This window comes from Moschus berezovskii, chromosome 11 (genome assembly GCF_049115385.1).
Source record: "Moschus berezovskii isolate FMDL1 chromosome 11, NW_MosBer_1.0, whole genome shotgun sequence".
NCBI lineage: Eukaryota > Metazoa > Chordata > Mammalia > Artiodactyla > Moschidae > Moschus > Moschus berezovskii.
The window spans coordinates 13,756,267-13,773,142 of record NC_142470.1 but is presented as its reverse complement, the minus strand read 5'-3'; the positions used below and the strand labels follow the sequence as shown (position 1 = coordinate 13,773,142).

Here is a 16,876-nt window from a genome sequence, read left to right as displayed (position 1 = left end):
CAACCTAGTTTTGTCAATATTTCAAAGCTCTTTCCATCAGATGACACCACTGCTTCTATAAAAGTCTGGAGTCCAAGAAAATGAAGTCTGTCACTGTTTCCAGTGTTTCCCCAGCTATTTGCCATGAAGTGATGGTACCAGACGCCATGATCTTCATTTTTTGAACGTTGAGTTTTAAGCCAGCTTTTTCACTCTCCTCTTTCACCTTCATTAAGAGGCTCTTTAGTTCCTCTTCGCTTTCTGCCATAAGGGTGGTGTCATCTGCATATCTGAGGTCATTGATATTTCTCTAAACATTAGTTGAATCTGAATTGATAGAGACTTAGATGCGAGGTTACTAAAAGTTCTCTGAATTCTAAGACCCTTTCTTTAATTTTCCTTTTAGGATCCCTTGATAATATCACTGTGGTGACTGCTGATGGGAAGCTTGCTCTCAACCAGATCAGCCAGATCGCCATGAAGTCTCCACAGCTGATACTGGTGAATATGGCCAGCTTCCCAGAGGTAAGGTGTCCTTGCTCAAGGGCTCCCTCTTGATGGTCTCCCTTGTAATGCAGGAGACTACAGCAAGTCAGGAGGAAGTATTCCCTTCTCTTTGGGGTGAAACAAGAGACAAGGCATAACAAAGGGAATTTAAGGATAAGAAAAGCTCTCTTCCTGTTTGTAAATTCCTTTTCTATTTTACCCAAACACTGTAGAGCCCAGGCAAGTAATTTGAATACTGACACAGGCCCCATCTAAGACAAACAATAGTGGCAGTGGGGTAATTGGAGGGGCAGGGGTAAACTGTAGAGCTTGTGCCCTATTTGAAGGGAGCAGCCTTTGCCCAGTTGCTGCTGGTCCTTCCCAGGCAGAAATGTAGACCTGGTAATCAGAGACTACCAGATACTAAGATTTTTATTTACAGAAGAAGCCAGTAACCCCTATTTCTATGTAAGATCTTTGCTAAATGTTGATAACTAATTCCCTTTTTTGGTGTGTTTTAATGACAAAATATACTGATGGGCCATGTTTGGCCCGTGGGTCATCAGTTTATGACTTTTGCATTATTTGGAGTAGCGCTGTGCTGTGCTGTTCTTAGTCACTCAGTTGTGTCTGACTCTTTGTGACCCCATGGACAGTAGCCTGCCAGGCTCCTCTGTCCACGGGGATTCTTCAGGCAAGAATACTGGAGTGAGTTGCCATGCCCTCTTCCAGGGGATATTCCCAACCCAGGTGGGTTCTTTACCATCTGAGCCACCAGGGAAGCCCTGTTTGGAGCAGACCTTCCAGGAATTCACATTCCTTTGGGACTCGACTGACCATTGCAGAATGTTGCCCAGAGCACTGTGTTTCCAGGGCTGGAAGGTGGGTTGCATTAGATCATTGCAACCTGGAGGCTGTGATTTTAAGTCTGGTTAAGGAAGATAAATAGGCTGTTCCTTGCTGGTCCAGTAAGAAGTGACCTGGACTGGAACTCCTTGAGGACCTGGAATGTGGTCCCACCTCTTGCCAGCTGGCTATGTAGGTTGTATCATTCTCTGGGTATCCATTTCCTCATCTGTTCACGTGAGGTGAAGGAATCTGAAGTCTCTATTCCGACGGTCTCTTTCAGTAATTCTAGCCCAAAGACAGAGACCAAAGTTGAACCTGCTGGATTTGACAAAACTGGGTTAGAGACAAGAGTAAGCCCTTGCTGTGAACAAACTGTTTCAAATCAGGGGTCTCTTGCAGCCGATGTGCCCGTATTTGTGGGGATATTACTCACTTCTCCCCTGTTGTGTTCTCCATACTTCAGCCAGAGTGAACTTGTAAAGATACTAATATCTATTGGATTATGTCATTCCCGGGCACTGAGTTTATCAGCGTCTTCAGGTGATCTTTAAGAAGATGACTGTGGCCTAGACAGCTTTATATGAAATGGCTCCTGCCTGTCTCTGTAGACGCTCTAGTCTTGTGCGACTGTCACCCTTGCACACTGCTCTGCCCACTAGCCTCAGACCCTTCATATCCTCAGGGCCTTTGCATATGCTGTTTCCTTTGCTTGGATCACTCTTGTCTGGCTAATTACTATCCATATTTTGGACCACAGCTTTCATATTACTTTCTCAGGGAAGTGTTTCCTAGTCTATGCAAAGTCTCAATTATTCCTCTATATTAACCACTTTTATACAGCACAGTTCTTTTTCTTCATTGTACTTATTAATAGTTATGCACTTATCTACATCTTAGTTTTCCATCTCCCTTTCACTAGATTGTAAGCTTGGAATGTAGGAATCATATCCACCTTGCTTATTATGTCCAGCACCAAACACCATGCCTGACACGTGGATGCACCCAGTAAATTTCCCTCAAATGGGTAAATGGTTGTCATTAGGTTGATGGAAGGGAGGCACTCATTCGTGGTGTTCCCGAGGAGCAGAGAAATGGACAGAAAGCGAACTGTTAGCTTTTCCCCCTTCTCGCCCCTCTGATCCACTAAGGCCTCTCCACCTTGTTCATCTGATCCCACAGGCACCGCGGGCCAATTTAGGGAACAGCCTCCTAATTACACAGCTTGAAGACCTCATCAGGCAGATTGCTTTTCAGAGCCAGCCACTTCTGTTATTAAATAGCAAATAGCATTCACAGAAGAAGCACCTGATTGGCCACCAGTGCATCTTAGGAGGCAGGAGGAGGTATTAACAGCTTAATTTTTTCTTAGGAAATTGGAGTATATCTTCATTTTCCAAGCAAGGCATCTTTGCCATTTCTCCAAGTTGAAATTCTGTGAGTTTTGAAAAAAAAACAAACCGCATCTACAGTTAACCTTAGCAGAGAGGCTCCTTACAGAGTGAGGAAGTGTGAGTTACATTGTCTTTTGAATTCCTTTATCTCATCTGGTGTATATATTAAACAAATAGCTCTAACTAAACATTTCCTTCCTCTGGTTTAGAAGCGGTCCATGGAGTGCCCAGGTTTATAGCTTCAAAATGCTGAGCTAATCCTCTCCATGTTTATATACTTCCTTTCTGTTTCACATGCGGCTGGCTTTCTTTTCAAACCTGAACGTTTCTGTGTCATACTGTAGAGACACGATGCAGATTTACACGCATAATCTTTTTAAATGCATTGAGGACAGAAAACTGCATTGCATTTGTTTAGCATGTGTCCTGCTTGATAAATGATGCACACAAGTTACTACCTTCCATAAACTTGCCTGCAGCTAGAGTTAATGATGGGAAAGAAGGGAGTTTAAAAAAAAACAACAGATCACAGCATGATTTGAGCAAGGCAAATAAAAAAAAAATTCTGCAGGCTCCTTTATTGCTCTTGTGGAAGGAAGAAAGGTGGGTTGAGTGTCTACAGGGCTGCTGGGCATTGCTTTCTTGTGTTTTGTTTCATGTGATCAGCACAGCTACTCTTTAAAGTTAGACTTAGGTCCGTTTTCTAGAGAAGGAAACTGAGGCTCAGAAAAGTAGAATTCTTCCACAGATTCATGCTATTGTGGTAGAACCAGAACTTGAGCTTAGGTCTGTCTGTTTGACTCTAAATCCTGTGCTCCTTTCACCGTCTGTTCCTTAATTCCACAAGTATTTTTGTTGAGTCTCTGCAAATGAGCTGTTGACTTGAACCCAGATTGTCAAGGACTTGTTCACCTGTCTACAAAGATTTCATCGTCTTTTGTCCTGTAGCATACACATGCACATAGATGTGAGTGTAGACATGAATGAATTGGATTTATTAGTTTAAGACTCCCTGGAGGAGGAAAGGCAGCCCACTCCAGTATTCTTGCCTGAAAAATCCCATGGACAGAAGCGTGGCAGGCTGTAGTCCCTGGGGTCCCAAAGAGTCAAACACTACTGAGTGAGCATACACGCACGCAGTAATAGCAGACATTGCTAATTGATCACAGCACTCGGTCCTGCCTAACACCACATGGGATCTGTGATCTTTCTCAACACAGTACTCCAAGCAGCCACAACCAGTGGGTCATTGTTGCCATTGGAGGGCGTCTGTTTGCACTGGGCGCTGGTGGGCATCTCTTCAGTGAGGGGTAAAGGCTAAGAGATGGAAATGTGATAGAAATGCATGCCTTTTTGTCTGAACCATGAGTAGGTCAGAAGTCATGTTGGGAAAATGACTATAATTCCCTGAGAATTTCTGTATTCTTCCATATCAAACTAAAATGTTTAAAGTATTTCAGAAGAACTACCTCTTTCAGTACGTTTTTTTTGCAAATGAAACCACTCTTGGTTCCCATTTTTTCTGCATGCGAAAGGACACAGAACAGGTGTAAAATGGTACAAAATAAGGCTTTTGGGAGGGGGTATAAACATGAAGAGTTTTTCTAACAGGTTTGAGCCAGTGCTTTAATATACATATTAATTTACTTATTCAGCAAGCTTCTACTGAGCACTCACTGCATCCTTGGCACTGAGCCTTGGACAGGGAAAGTGTAAATATTGAGCTGTAGCTCCTGCCCAGCTTGGAAGCAGCAGTGGGTGTTCCCATGCTTGCCTAGGAAGGCTATATGGCAACACTTGGGCCAGACTGTGAACGGAAAGTGGAGGTGGTAGTGGTGGTGGTAGGGTGGTCCAGCCAAGTTACCAGTCTTTCCTTCAATGAAAAGCTTCAGAAAAAGATTAGGAGACTTGAAATCAGGTCAGTCCTTCTAAATGGTGATTCTCCCTTTTTTGAAAAAAATTTTTATTTTTTAATTAATTAATTAGTCTATTTGTTTATATTTTGGCCACACGGAGAGGCATGTGAGATCTTAGTTTCCCCGACCAGGGACAGAACCTGCGCCTCCTGCTTTGGAAGTGTGGAATCCTAACCGCTGGACTGCCGGGGAGGCCCCTCCCTTTATGTTTAACTTCAGATATCTGTGTTTCATTTTATTAAGGAACTTGGTAGTTCTCTTGTAGAGGAAAATTTCATTTCTTTATCCAGCTCTTTTATTTACCTTGGCTATGCGCTTTATACATCAGACCTAGTTCCAAATTCTTTTTGGCTATTAAAAAAAGCAATCAAATTCCCTGTGCCATAGTTACTGAATACATTGAGCTAGTGGATCTGGGAGGTAATAGAGACTAAGTAACGTCACTGGGTGGAGAGTTGAGGAGCTGAGCCTCCTCTTAACACTGCCAGTAACCAGAAGCGTGATAGGCGAGGTCTTCAGTCTGTTGCTCTTGGCTTTCAGGGACTGTGTCTCTGTGTAGGGTGTGACCTTTATCAACAGGTCCCTGCACATGTAAGGAAGGGACTGTACTGGTTATGTCTGAGATCCCTTCCAGCTCCAGTAGTCTATGGTCAGAGGTACATTTTAAGAATTTATCATTGTAAGCAGTGGCTGCACAGTTAAATTTTGTAGCCCAAGGGCATGATTTGTCTTCTTGTGGAATGCTGGTTTGTCTTTTTGACCTAACGATAACATCTTTTGTCCCTGTAGAATTCAGGTCATTTTACCATGAAATGGATGAGCTTTTTAGGCATGCTCTTGAAATAAAACCCAACCTGGAAAAATAAAGTAGGTGTGCAACAAACCCCGTTTATTTAAACCAGAAAGTCTAGGGAGGAACTCAAGACTGGGAATTGGCTCCGTTGAATCCAAGCGATGTGGATTGGCTCTGGTCTAACCTAAAATTCTTTTGAAAGTTTGTTTCCATGAATGGCACATTGTCATGCCAGTGGAATTCTCTCTTCCACACTGCCTTCTCTTATGCGGTAGGATTGCAATCCAGGTGTGGCTTTGTTGCTTGAGGTTGAGATGAGGCAGTTTGGGACGTCAATGTACCAGTGTGCCACCTTGCCCGATATAGAGCAAGGCTGTGTCAGAAGAGACCCGGATGGACCTCAGGACAGCAGTGCATCAGAGAACGATACTCCATTTTCTGTAAGAAACCATAATGGAAAAGAATGTGAGAAAGAATATCTTTATGTATAATGGAATCATGTTGCTGTACAGCAGAAATTAACATTATAAAAGAGCTATATTTTGATGAAATAAATTTTTTTTAAACAAAGAGGGACTTTGATGGCAGTCCCGTGGTTAAGACTTTGTACTTCCGCTGCAGGGGGCATGGGTTCAATCGCTATTTAGGGGAACTGAGATCCGACATCCGCATGCCTCATGGTACAGGCACAAAAAAAGAGGGAAAAAAAAAGACAGCAATGCATCAGCTAAGTGATGACATCAGCTCATCATTCTTTTGGGGGTTTGTGGATTCTTATCTTTATTGAATATGTTTATGTAATAGCACCCCTTGCCTGGGTTTTACAGGCACCCAGACACAGAGGAAGATGCATGGCTCATGTTACCTCATTTAATCCATTCTGAGGTACAGTACTGCAGGGTCTCAGGTTACTACATGGAGGCTCAGAGAGGTCAAGCTTATTGCCTAGGGTCACATGGTTAGCAGAGTGGGGATTTGAACCGAGATCTTCCACGCTTCCTTTCTTGGCACACACACCAGCGGAGATTCATTGCTCATGCCAAAACACAAGTGAGGTTGGTGTGAGCATAGATGTGAGTGAGTTAAATTTATTTACTCATTCCAGTCGGCACTGGTGTATTTTGAGTGTAAAATGTCAACTGGAATTTTTAATGTATAAAATCTTTCAGCTGTCTTTACACCAATCTTTGCAGAGACCAGCCCCCCTCCCTTGAGGATTTATTGTGGTTTTGATCTGCATTGCCTCAAACCATTGAAATCTTTTCAAAGAAGCAGAGCTGTTTTCTTTTTATTTTTTCCTCTATGCTTTTTTTCCTTCCCGCAATACACTGGTACCAGGAGTGGACATAGTTTGCTATTCAGCTTGATCAAAGCACTCTACACCAATGTAACTTCCTGATCTTACTGGTAACAGAACTAAATGTTTCCATGTTCTGCCAAGATGGGTTGCCAGTTATCGACAGAGGGCTTGCATCTGGTAATAATTATTTACTAATTCTGTTTACCTTTTGATCTGGTTTTCAGTGTACAGCTGCAGCTATCAAGGCTATAAGAGAAAGTGGAATGAATCTGAACCCAGAAGTGGAGGGGACGCTAATTCGGGTGCCCATTCCCAAGTAAGTCTGGCTGACATTCACATATTTTGATGTAATGGGGCAGCTATCTTTGGAAGGAAACCAACACTCCATGATACTGTTAGTCTGATGGCGTACTTTACCTGTATCTCTCCTCCTGGCCGGCTCCAGCATCTTTTGAGATCCAGTTTATTGATTCAGATGCAGCAGTAAACCTGACAAAGTTCTTGTCCTCGTGTATTTTACATTCCTATTGGGAAGATAGGACTCATAAATAAAGTCATTCCAGATAATGAAGTGCTGTGAGAAAAGAAAGGACAGTGGGTTCGAATAGAGAGTGACTTGCTGAGAGTGATGGTGGCAGGGACAACTTCACAAGGAGGTCACATTTCTGCTGATAGTTGAATGATGAGGACAAGGCAGCCTAGGGGAAGAGCTTTCCAGGCAGAGGGAACAGACAGCCCGAAGGCCCTGAGCCTGAAAAGACCTTGACACTTGTAATCTCTAACCCAAATTTCTGGAAGAGTCATTTTCCCATTAGTCCTCACTTGTTGAAGAATTTTAGGTATAAGAAAGAATAGAATATTGTTAGTTACGTAAACATATAGAACTTAAGAGTTTCAAAGGCATAAAGTGTATGTTTATTTTTAAATTAAAAAAGAAAAGAAAAATAATAAGATGTTAGCATATTTGACGAAGAGAAAGCCATTGTGTCTCAGTGGTGGTGTGGGGGTTGGATTGGTGAGAGGCCCATGCTGTAGGCATTACAGGCCCTGATGAGTAGTGTGGGCTGTGCTGTCATTGTAGTGGGAAGCCACTGGAGGCCCTTCAGCAGAGGAGTGATCTGACGTTGACTTTTTAGGAGCTCTCTAGCTGCTGATTAACAGATGAAATGTAGGGGGACGGAGTGGACCCAGAGAGTATCGTTGGGAGACCACTACAGTAGTCACAGTCCAGGACTAGGTGTGTGCTAAGTCGCTTCAGCTGTGTCCAACTCTGTGACCCTATGGACTATAGCCCACCAGGCTCCTCTGTCCATGGGATTCTTGAGACAAGAATATGGGAGTGGGTTGCCATGCCCTACTCCAGGGGATCTTCCTCACCCATGGATTGAACCCACGTCTCTTACATCTCCTGCTTTGGCAGGTGGGTTCTTGACCACTGGCGCCACTTGGGAAGCCCAGCAAGCCCCAAGTAAGTGTTGAATTCATTCAGTCACTCAGCAAATATTTATTTAGCCCTAACTACACGCCAAGCTCTTTCCTGTTTGTTGAGATAGAACAGTAAATAGCAGCAACAAGAAAAAGTCCCCATCCTCCTGGGGCTTATTTTATAGTCAAGTATGTTCTTGCCTGGAGAATCCCAGGGATGGGGGAGCCTGGTGGGCTTCAGTCTATGGGGTCACACAGAGTCGGGCACGACTGAAGTGACTTAGGAGGAGAAGGATGGAGAAGGAAATGGCAACCCACTCCAGTGTTCTTGCCTGGAGAATCCCAGGGACGGGGGAGCCTGGTGGGCTTCCGTCATGGGGTCACACAGAGTCGGACACGACTGAAATGACTGAGCAGCAGCAGCAGCAGCAGCAGGCACAGTAAAGAAACCCATGGCTCAGATGGTAAAGAATCTACCTACAGTGCAGGAGACCTGGGTTTGACCAGTGACAGATTTTATTTTCTTGGGCTCCAGAATCACTGTGGATGGTTACTGCAGTCATGATTTTAAAAGACACATGCTCCTTGGAAGGAAAGCTATGGCAAACCTGAACAATGTATTAAAAAGCAGAGACATCACTTTGCCAACAAAGGTCTGTATAGTCAAAGCTATGGTTTTTCCAGTAGTCCTCTACGGATATGAGAATTGGATCATAAAGTTGGCTGAGCGTCATAGAATGGATGCTTTTGAATTGTGGTTCTGGAGAAGACTCTTGAGAGTCCATTGGACTGCAAGGAGATCCATCCAGTCAATCCTAAAGGAAATCAACCCTGAATATTCATTGGAAGGACTGATGCTGAAGCTGAAGCTCCAATACTTTGGCCACTCAGTGGGAAGATCCAACTCACTGGAAAAGATTTCCTGATGCTGGGAAAGACTGAGGGCAGGAGGAGCAAGGGGCGTCAGAGGATGAGATGGTTGGATAGCATCACTGGCTCAGTGGACATGACTTTGAGCAAACTCCAGGCGATGGTGAAGGACAGGGAAGCCTGGTGTGCTGCAGTCCATGGGGTCACAAAGTCTGACACCGCTTAGCGTCTGAACATCAGCAGGCACAGTAAACAAGCAAACACGTAGTGTCGGGGGATGGTAGGGACTATGGAGAAAAGTAATCAGGCTAAGGGGATCGTGAGTGTTACGGGTTTTATTTGTAGGTAGGGATGTTCAAGAAGGAAGACATCAGAGCAGGGACCTACGTGAGATGAATGAATGAAGCTTCCCAGTAACTAGACGGGAAGTGGGATGTGAACGTGTCATGTGCCACACATCTTTCTGTATTCTTTTATATAGATCACTGCATTTGTCACACAACCGCTGTAAAGTAGATTTTTTCCCCCAGGTGTGGAAATTCAGGCTCAGAGAATGTGTGTGTCTTTGAGGTCACACAGCTTATGCTGAAGCTCAGGTTTAGCTGGTTCTGGAGCGTCATGATGTATCCATGCTAGCAACAAGAATTAATACCAACGCTGAAGAGTCCAAGAATTTTCCTGCAGACCTTTTTTTCCTGCATTTTTGCCAGAAAATGGCCTCTGTAAGTCAGAAATAACACTCTGCTTTGAAATCATATGAATTGGGAGCTATATAAGAAGCAAATAGGCCCGAGTTCAAGTCCGGTACTTGTTTGCTTGGTTACTTCATTGATTGGCTTAGCAAGTTTTCTACAGATGTGTTAGGTGCCAGCCTCTGTGCTGGGCGTTCAGCTTGTATGTGGACCTAATGTTGGCCTTTGTGTAACTCAGGGCTGTGCGGGCGCCTTCTTTATATTACTGGCAGCTTACTTGTGGAGTTTACTATTACTACAGTTTATAGATGAAAAAAATTAAAATTCAGAGAAATTAAGGGACTTGCTCAAGATCACATGGCCAGAATTTGAATTCTGAGTTTTTCTGTTACCATGTTTCAGGCTCTTTGTTCTACGCTCAATGTATAGGTAATTCTGGAAATTGCTCGGTGTACTCATGGCCATCAGACGCATGACTTGCAAGTGGGGTGGATATAGTCAGCAGCTTAATTTTTTCGTTCTTGCTCTCGTGTCTGTGAAATTTTGGCAAAGCCACTTGCGGCCGCCCGCCCCACCCCCCGCCCCGGCCCCCAAGCCTCGGGTTCTTCATGCACAAGATGAAGGCGTTGTTCTCAGTGGTCTGCCAGGTCCCTTCTGGAGCTCCAGAATGCTGTGATGCTGTGAATTGATGCCCCTAAATGCTCGTTGCTGACTTGGATTCTTCTCAGTTCAGTTCAGTCGCTCAGTTGTGTCTGACTCTTTGCGACCCTTCTGCTGCTGCTGCTGCTAAGTCACTTCAGTCGTGTCTGACCCCATAGACGGAAGCCCACCAGGCTCCCCCATCTAGAGTGGCCCAATTGTGGATCATGTGCTTCTTTCAAAGAACTTGCTGACATCATGTGCACCTCTGCAGCCCCACTTGAGTTAATGGCTGCCCTTGTGCATTGTATGTAAGTTTTGAAAGATCAGTGAGTTTAACTTGAATTTCCAAAGACATGGGGATCTGTTACATTATATTTTGCATTATTTTATGTTGGTTAATGGGTGTAATCCAAGAGAAAGTTGACGGACCAAAACCGTCTGCTGCTGCAAGCCTCATTTTTTATATACTTTCTTCCCTTTGACAAGGTGGTAAGGTCATGGGGCCCCTTACTGAATTATACATTTGGTAGTTTTCCAGGTAAAAAATGAATGATCTGTTCTTTATTATGGAGGTTGTGTCATGTGAGAGGATAAAGGCTGATTTAGATGTAAAGAGGACCAAGGTTTTCATTTGGTTTTGGCAGTGACTTCCATGTGACTCTGGGCACGTCACCCTAGCAGATGGTTGCCTTCCAGTCCCTCATTTGTAAAATAAATGATATAATACACAATGATAGCTAGATCTTTGGTGAAATTAGTAGAGAAAATAAATTAAGTAGTGTGATCGCCTTAGAGGAAAAGAAGGTATGTAAATATAAGATACTAATGATATTTCAGTAGACGTACAATTTTCCTTACATACATAATTTTACTTCAGGAGAAAAGGAAGGAGTGAGAGAGGGAACGAGTATGCTGAGTACCTACTATATGCCAGGAACTGTTAGGTGCTTGAGATACACAGAAGAAGTGCAGGGTCTCACCGTTAAGTCTGCACCTTGGTAACACGAAGGCCTGGAATGGAGTTCTGAGTCTCCTCCTTTTTAGCTTTGTGACAGTGTCAGCTGTCTCTCCCTCTCTGAATCTCAGAGAGCTCGTCTGTAATGTATTTATAGGGCTTGCCTTTTATACTTATTGGGAGATTTCAGTGAGATAATGTATGCAAGGCTTTTGAAGTTTAGTAAGCACTCAGTTGATGCTCACAGAGGTTCCTTCATTCCTTTTCATAAATAGGCAGGCGCATCCCTCCCTTTAAAGGATGGGGAACCTGAGAAACTCAGAGGTGAGGCATTGGCTCCAGGCCACACAGCAAACCTGCAGGAGGAAAACAGCACACTACAGCTTATTTTAGGGGTCTGGGAGGTGGGAGGCAATCAAATGCATAAATTCCCAGGATCGGTTTCTGGTGATAACATTTCAGGTTTAATTCTATAAAAATGTACCTTCCCAGTTGATTATGATTCTTTCCCTAATGACAGTCTACCGGTTTGCTTATCTGCCTTCATTCTGGATGCCCAGAGCTAAGTTTTATTTTCAGTTGCAACGGATCTCAGCTGGCACCTCACCCTCTATACACTCCTCTGATTCTCATATTCTTATTTAAATGAGTCTGCTGAGTACGTGACTCTTCCTACAGTCTGCCTCTGATCCTTTTGGGAAGAAGGCAGAAGATAAATCCTAAAGCAATAACAGGTCAGACTTGGAGCCTGGGTGGTTCCTATCACCAAGCTTTCTTTTCATAGCCTCTGCAAATCCAGCTGTGTGTGACTGTGTACAGGTTTTCCTCCTGGCTGTCTTCAGTAAGATGACCTTGGGCCTCCCAGGCTCTGGGTTACATCCGTCCCCACTGACAATGTATATGGTTTCTGTTTTCTTCTCTGGCCTGTCTTCTCCCATTTAGAGAAGTCAGTCAACTGGATGGATTCTTTGAACATTCCTGTTAATCAAGATTCACTGAAATAGTTTCTTCTCTTTTTGTTATTTATGTCATCAAGTTCTGGGTCCTGTTTATTAACCACCTGCACTGCAGGTTTAATGCCAGGAGATACTGTGCTGAATGCCTGAGGGTTTCTCCCTGCATTCTCATAACACCACTCCGAGGTCAGGAGATGGTTCTTATGCCCCCTTGCCTGATAGGAGACCTGAAACTCCCAGGAATCAGTGCCCACTGTCATAGGGCTGCCTCGGGGCTGAAGCAGGATGGAACTCAAGACTGACTTACTGCCTTTTCCCCTGTTCTTGCCTCCTGGTAGCAGCTTGTTTTGGTATGTCAGTTTTTCATTTCTTAATCAGGGACCCTGAAAAGTGTTGAGCAGGAGTTTATTTTGGTCAGGCCCCCAGCTCATTCACATCTTCTTTATGCCCCCAAACAAACAAACAAATAGTCTCTTCCTAGTTGTTTTACCAAATATTGATGAGAAAACCACACAAAGTAGGATGAAGCTGTTTTGTTTTGAGAGCACTGAGTTCATCTCTGACTTTAAATAAAACTGTTAGGAATCATAAATTCACCGAAGAGATTAAAGTACCTGGGGTCAACTCATTCCCCGGTGAAGCTGCCTCCTTCCTGGATTGGCCTCCTCTTTTGTTATTTCTTGTCAGTGTCTGCGTTGGTTTTACTTTAAGTAGGATTAAATTGAAAATTAAAATACTTCCATTCTCTTCTCCATAGGGGATCACTTTTACATTTTGTTTTGGAGTATAGCCGATTAACAATGTTGTGATAGGAATCTAGAAAGATGTGCTGATGAACCTGTTTGCAGGGCAGCAGTGGAGATGCAGACATGGAGACAGCCGTGTGGACACGGTGGGGGAAGGAGAGGGTGGGGTGAACTGAGAGAGTAGTGTTGAAACACATGTATTACCACATGTAGAATAGAGTTTGCTGTATGATACATACAGCGGGAGTTTGCTGTATGATGCAGGGAGCTCAAACCCGGTGTGCTGTGACAACCCAGAGGGATGAGGTGGGGTGGGAGGTGGGAGGGAGGTTCAAAAGGGAGGGGACATACCTGTACCTGTGGCTAATTCATTTTGATGTATGGCAGAAACCAACACAATATTGTAAGGAAATTACCCTCCAAGTAAAAATAATTAATAATAAAAAAAATAGTGTTGTGATGGTTTCAGGTGAGCAGTGAAGGGGACTCAGCCGCACATATACATGTATCCATTCTCCACCATACTCCCCTCGCAGAGTGCACAGCTTTTAGCACCTCGTTCCAGATTTTTTCTATGCAACTTCAGACACATGTCTGAATCTCCTTCTGCATTTTTCTTGTGATGACATGGGATTATATTATACCCACTCTTCTGTACTTTCCTTTTTTAACTTAATGTGTCATTGCTCTCTGGTGAGAGTTCTTCCTTACTCATTTTAAGGGTTGTGTAGTGTTTGCCTGTTATCTGCAGCACTAAATAGTTGCCAGTTGTTGAATATCTTGGTTGTTTAAATTGTTTTCTTTTTTGCTACCAGTGTTGTAATGATCTTCTAAGGATCTTCCTGTTCTTCCGCTAGAGGTGGGAAGTGGTAAATGGGGGGCTGTAACTGGTGGAGTGCAATTGTGCGATAGTTTGAGCATTCTTTGGCATTGCCTTTCTTTGGGATTGGAATGAAGACTGACCTTTTCCAGTCCTGTGGCCACTGCTGAGTTTTCCAAATTTGCTCACATATTGAGTGCAGCACTTTCACAGCATCATCTTTCAAGATTTGAAATAGCTCAACTGGAATTCCATCACCACCACTAGCTTTGTTCGTAGTGATGCTTTCTAAGGCCCACTTGACTTCACATTCCAAGATGTCTGGCTCTAGGTCAGTGATCACGTTATCGTGACTATCTTGCTCGTGAAGATCTTTTTTGTACAGTTGCACTCATCTCACACACTAGTAAAGTCATGCTCAAAATTCTCCAAGCCAGGCTTCAGCAATATGTGAACCGTGAACTCCCAGATGTTCAAGCAGGTTTTAGAAAAGGCAGAGGCACCAGAGATCAAATTGCCAACATCCGCTGGATCATGGAGAAAGCAAGAGAGTTCCAGAAAAACATCTATTTCTGCTTCATTGACTATGCCAAAGCCTTTGACTGTGTCGATCACAATAAACTGTGGAAAATTCTGAAAGAGATGGGAATCCCAGACCACCTGACCTGCCTCTTGAGAAACCTGTATGCAGGTCAGGAAGCAACAGTCAGAACTGTACATGGAACAACAGACTTGTTCCAAATAGGAAAAGGAGTACGTCAAGGCTGTATATTGTCATCTTGCTTATTTAACTTATATGCAGAGTACATCATGAGGAACGCTGGGCTGGAAGAAGCACAAGCTGGAATCAAGATTGCTGGGAGAAATATCAATAACCTCAGATATGCAGATGACACTACCCTTATGGCAGAAAGTGAAGAGGAACTCAAAGGCCTCTTGATGAAAGTGAAAGAGGAGAGTGAAAAGGTTGGCTTGAAGCTCAACATTCAGAAAACAAAGATCATGGCATCTGGTCCCATCACTTCATGGGAAATAGATGGAAAAACAGTGGAAACAGTGTCAGACTTTATTTTTTTGGGCTCCAAAATCACTGCAGATGCTGATTGCAGCCATGAAATTAAAAGACGCTTACTCCTTGGAAGGAAAGTTATGACCAACCTTGGTAATATATTAAAAAGCAGAGACATTACTTTGCCCACCAAGGTCCGTCTAGTCAAGGCTATGGTTTTTCCCGTGGTCATGTATGGATGTGAGAGTTGGACTGTGAAGAAAGCTGATCGCTGAAGAATCGATGCTTTTGAACTGTGGTGTTGGAGAAGACTCTTGAGAGTCCCTTGTACCGCAAGGAGATCCAACCAGTCCATTCTAAGGGAGATCGATCGTGGGTGTTCATTGGAAGGACTTATGCTAAAGCTGAAACTGCAATACTTTGGCCACCTCATGCGACGAGTTGACTCACTGGAAAAGACTCTGATGCTGGGAAAGGTTGGGGGCGGGAGGAGAAGGGGACGACCGAGAATGAGATGGCTGGATGGCATCGCTGACTCTGTGGACATGAGTTTGAGTGAACTCCGGGAGTTGGTGATGGATAGGGAGGCCTGGCGTGCTGTGATTCATGGGGTCGCGGAGAGTCGGACACGACTGAGCGACTGAACTGAACTGAACTGAACTGGGGGAGATGTGAACAGAATGTGGGGCACCTTGGTCTAAGTTTTGCTCCTTGACTGTCACAGTGCTTATTTGCACTAGCGTGCTGCATATTGCTGAACTTCGTGGAGACATGGACACTTCAGAGTCAGGCAAACATCTGCAACACACCTGAGTGACCCCTCCAGTGGTCTGCAGACCCAAACTTGACATCACTCTCTTAGGAAACCCCATTGATATTTCAGTGGCTCTCCTGGCTCACTGCTTGTTGATAACAATACTAAGCAAAGTGACTACTTAACTGAGTGCAAACTATATTCTAGGCCTTACACTACATTATTTAGGTCATTCTGTTATTCCCTATTTTTTTGGTACATGAGCTAAGTAAGCCCAAGAGAGGTTGAATAACTTGTTCAAGTTCATATAGCTAATAAAGATAGAGTTGTGCAGGATTGAAATATGGGTCTACTTGACTTCAAAGTCTATTCTTAACATCTGTGGACCTCTGAGAGCACTTTTTCTTTTTGTAATAAGGGGCAGCAATTAGTATTTTAAAGTTTAATTATATACCAACCCACACCATGTGGAGCATAATTGCCAGAGCTCAAACCAGGATGCATAATCTAAAAGTGAATTTGTGCACCGCTTTTTGGTGTGGAGGCAGTCTGGAATATAAACAATTTGGGGATTTTTTTTTTTGTCAGTTATATTGAGGTATATCTTTCATACAAAAAAATGGACCCATTTCAAGTGTACATAAGAATGAATTTTGACAAATGTATGTGTCCCTGTAACCACTGTCTTCGTCAACCTGTAGACCAGCTCAATCATCCTGAAAATTCCCTGTGCCCCTTTGCAAGTCATTCCCTATCCTCCTCTGGCACCAGGTAACCTCTTAACTGTTCTTATGATCGTATAAAATTGTTATGCTGAAATATGAAACTTCTAGAATATTTATAAATTTATTCAGCAGATATTTATTGAGCACCTACCATGTGTCAGGCCTAGTTCTAGACATGGAGGGTTACAGCAGTGAGCAAGCTAGACACAACCTCTGCCTTTGTGGAACCTCTGCTGGGTTCTGTCCCAGGGTTGGGAAGATCCCCTAGAGAAGGGAAAGGCTACCCACTCCAGTATTCTGGCCTTGAGAATTAATTTTTTAATTAACTAGCTATTGTAGTAATCCAGGTATGGTGCCTGGACTAGTATGGCAATGGGATTGGTTAGAAGTGGTCAGATTCTGGGCACATTTTAAGGAAAAGCTACCAGGATTTACTGACAGATTGGTTGTAAATTTAGGAAGAAAGATCTCAAAGATGATTTCAAGGTTTTTGACCTGAGCAACTGGAAGGATGGAGTTGCCGTTTACTGAGACAGGGCAGGTGTGGGAGGACAGACTAGGTGTGAGA

At 43.6% G+C, this 16,876-nt stretch overlaps 1 protein-coding gene across 1 annotated transcript in view; it reads left to right on the top strand.

Annotated features, from left to right (window-relative positions):
- Nucleotides 1-16,876, top strand: part of MRRF (mitochondrial ribosome recycling factor) — a 59,738-nt gene that overhangs the window by 15,887 nt on the left and 26,975 nt on the right. The window contains exons 4-5 of the mRNA XM_055399248.2: nt 386-504; nt 6,939-7,030. Of these exons, the coding sequence (XP_055255223.2) occupies nt 386-504; nt 6,939-7,030 (211 nt within the window). The remainder of the gene's footprint in view (nt 1-385; nt 505-6,938; nt 7,031-16,876) is intronic.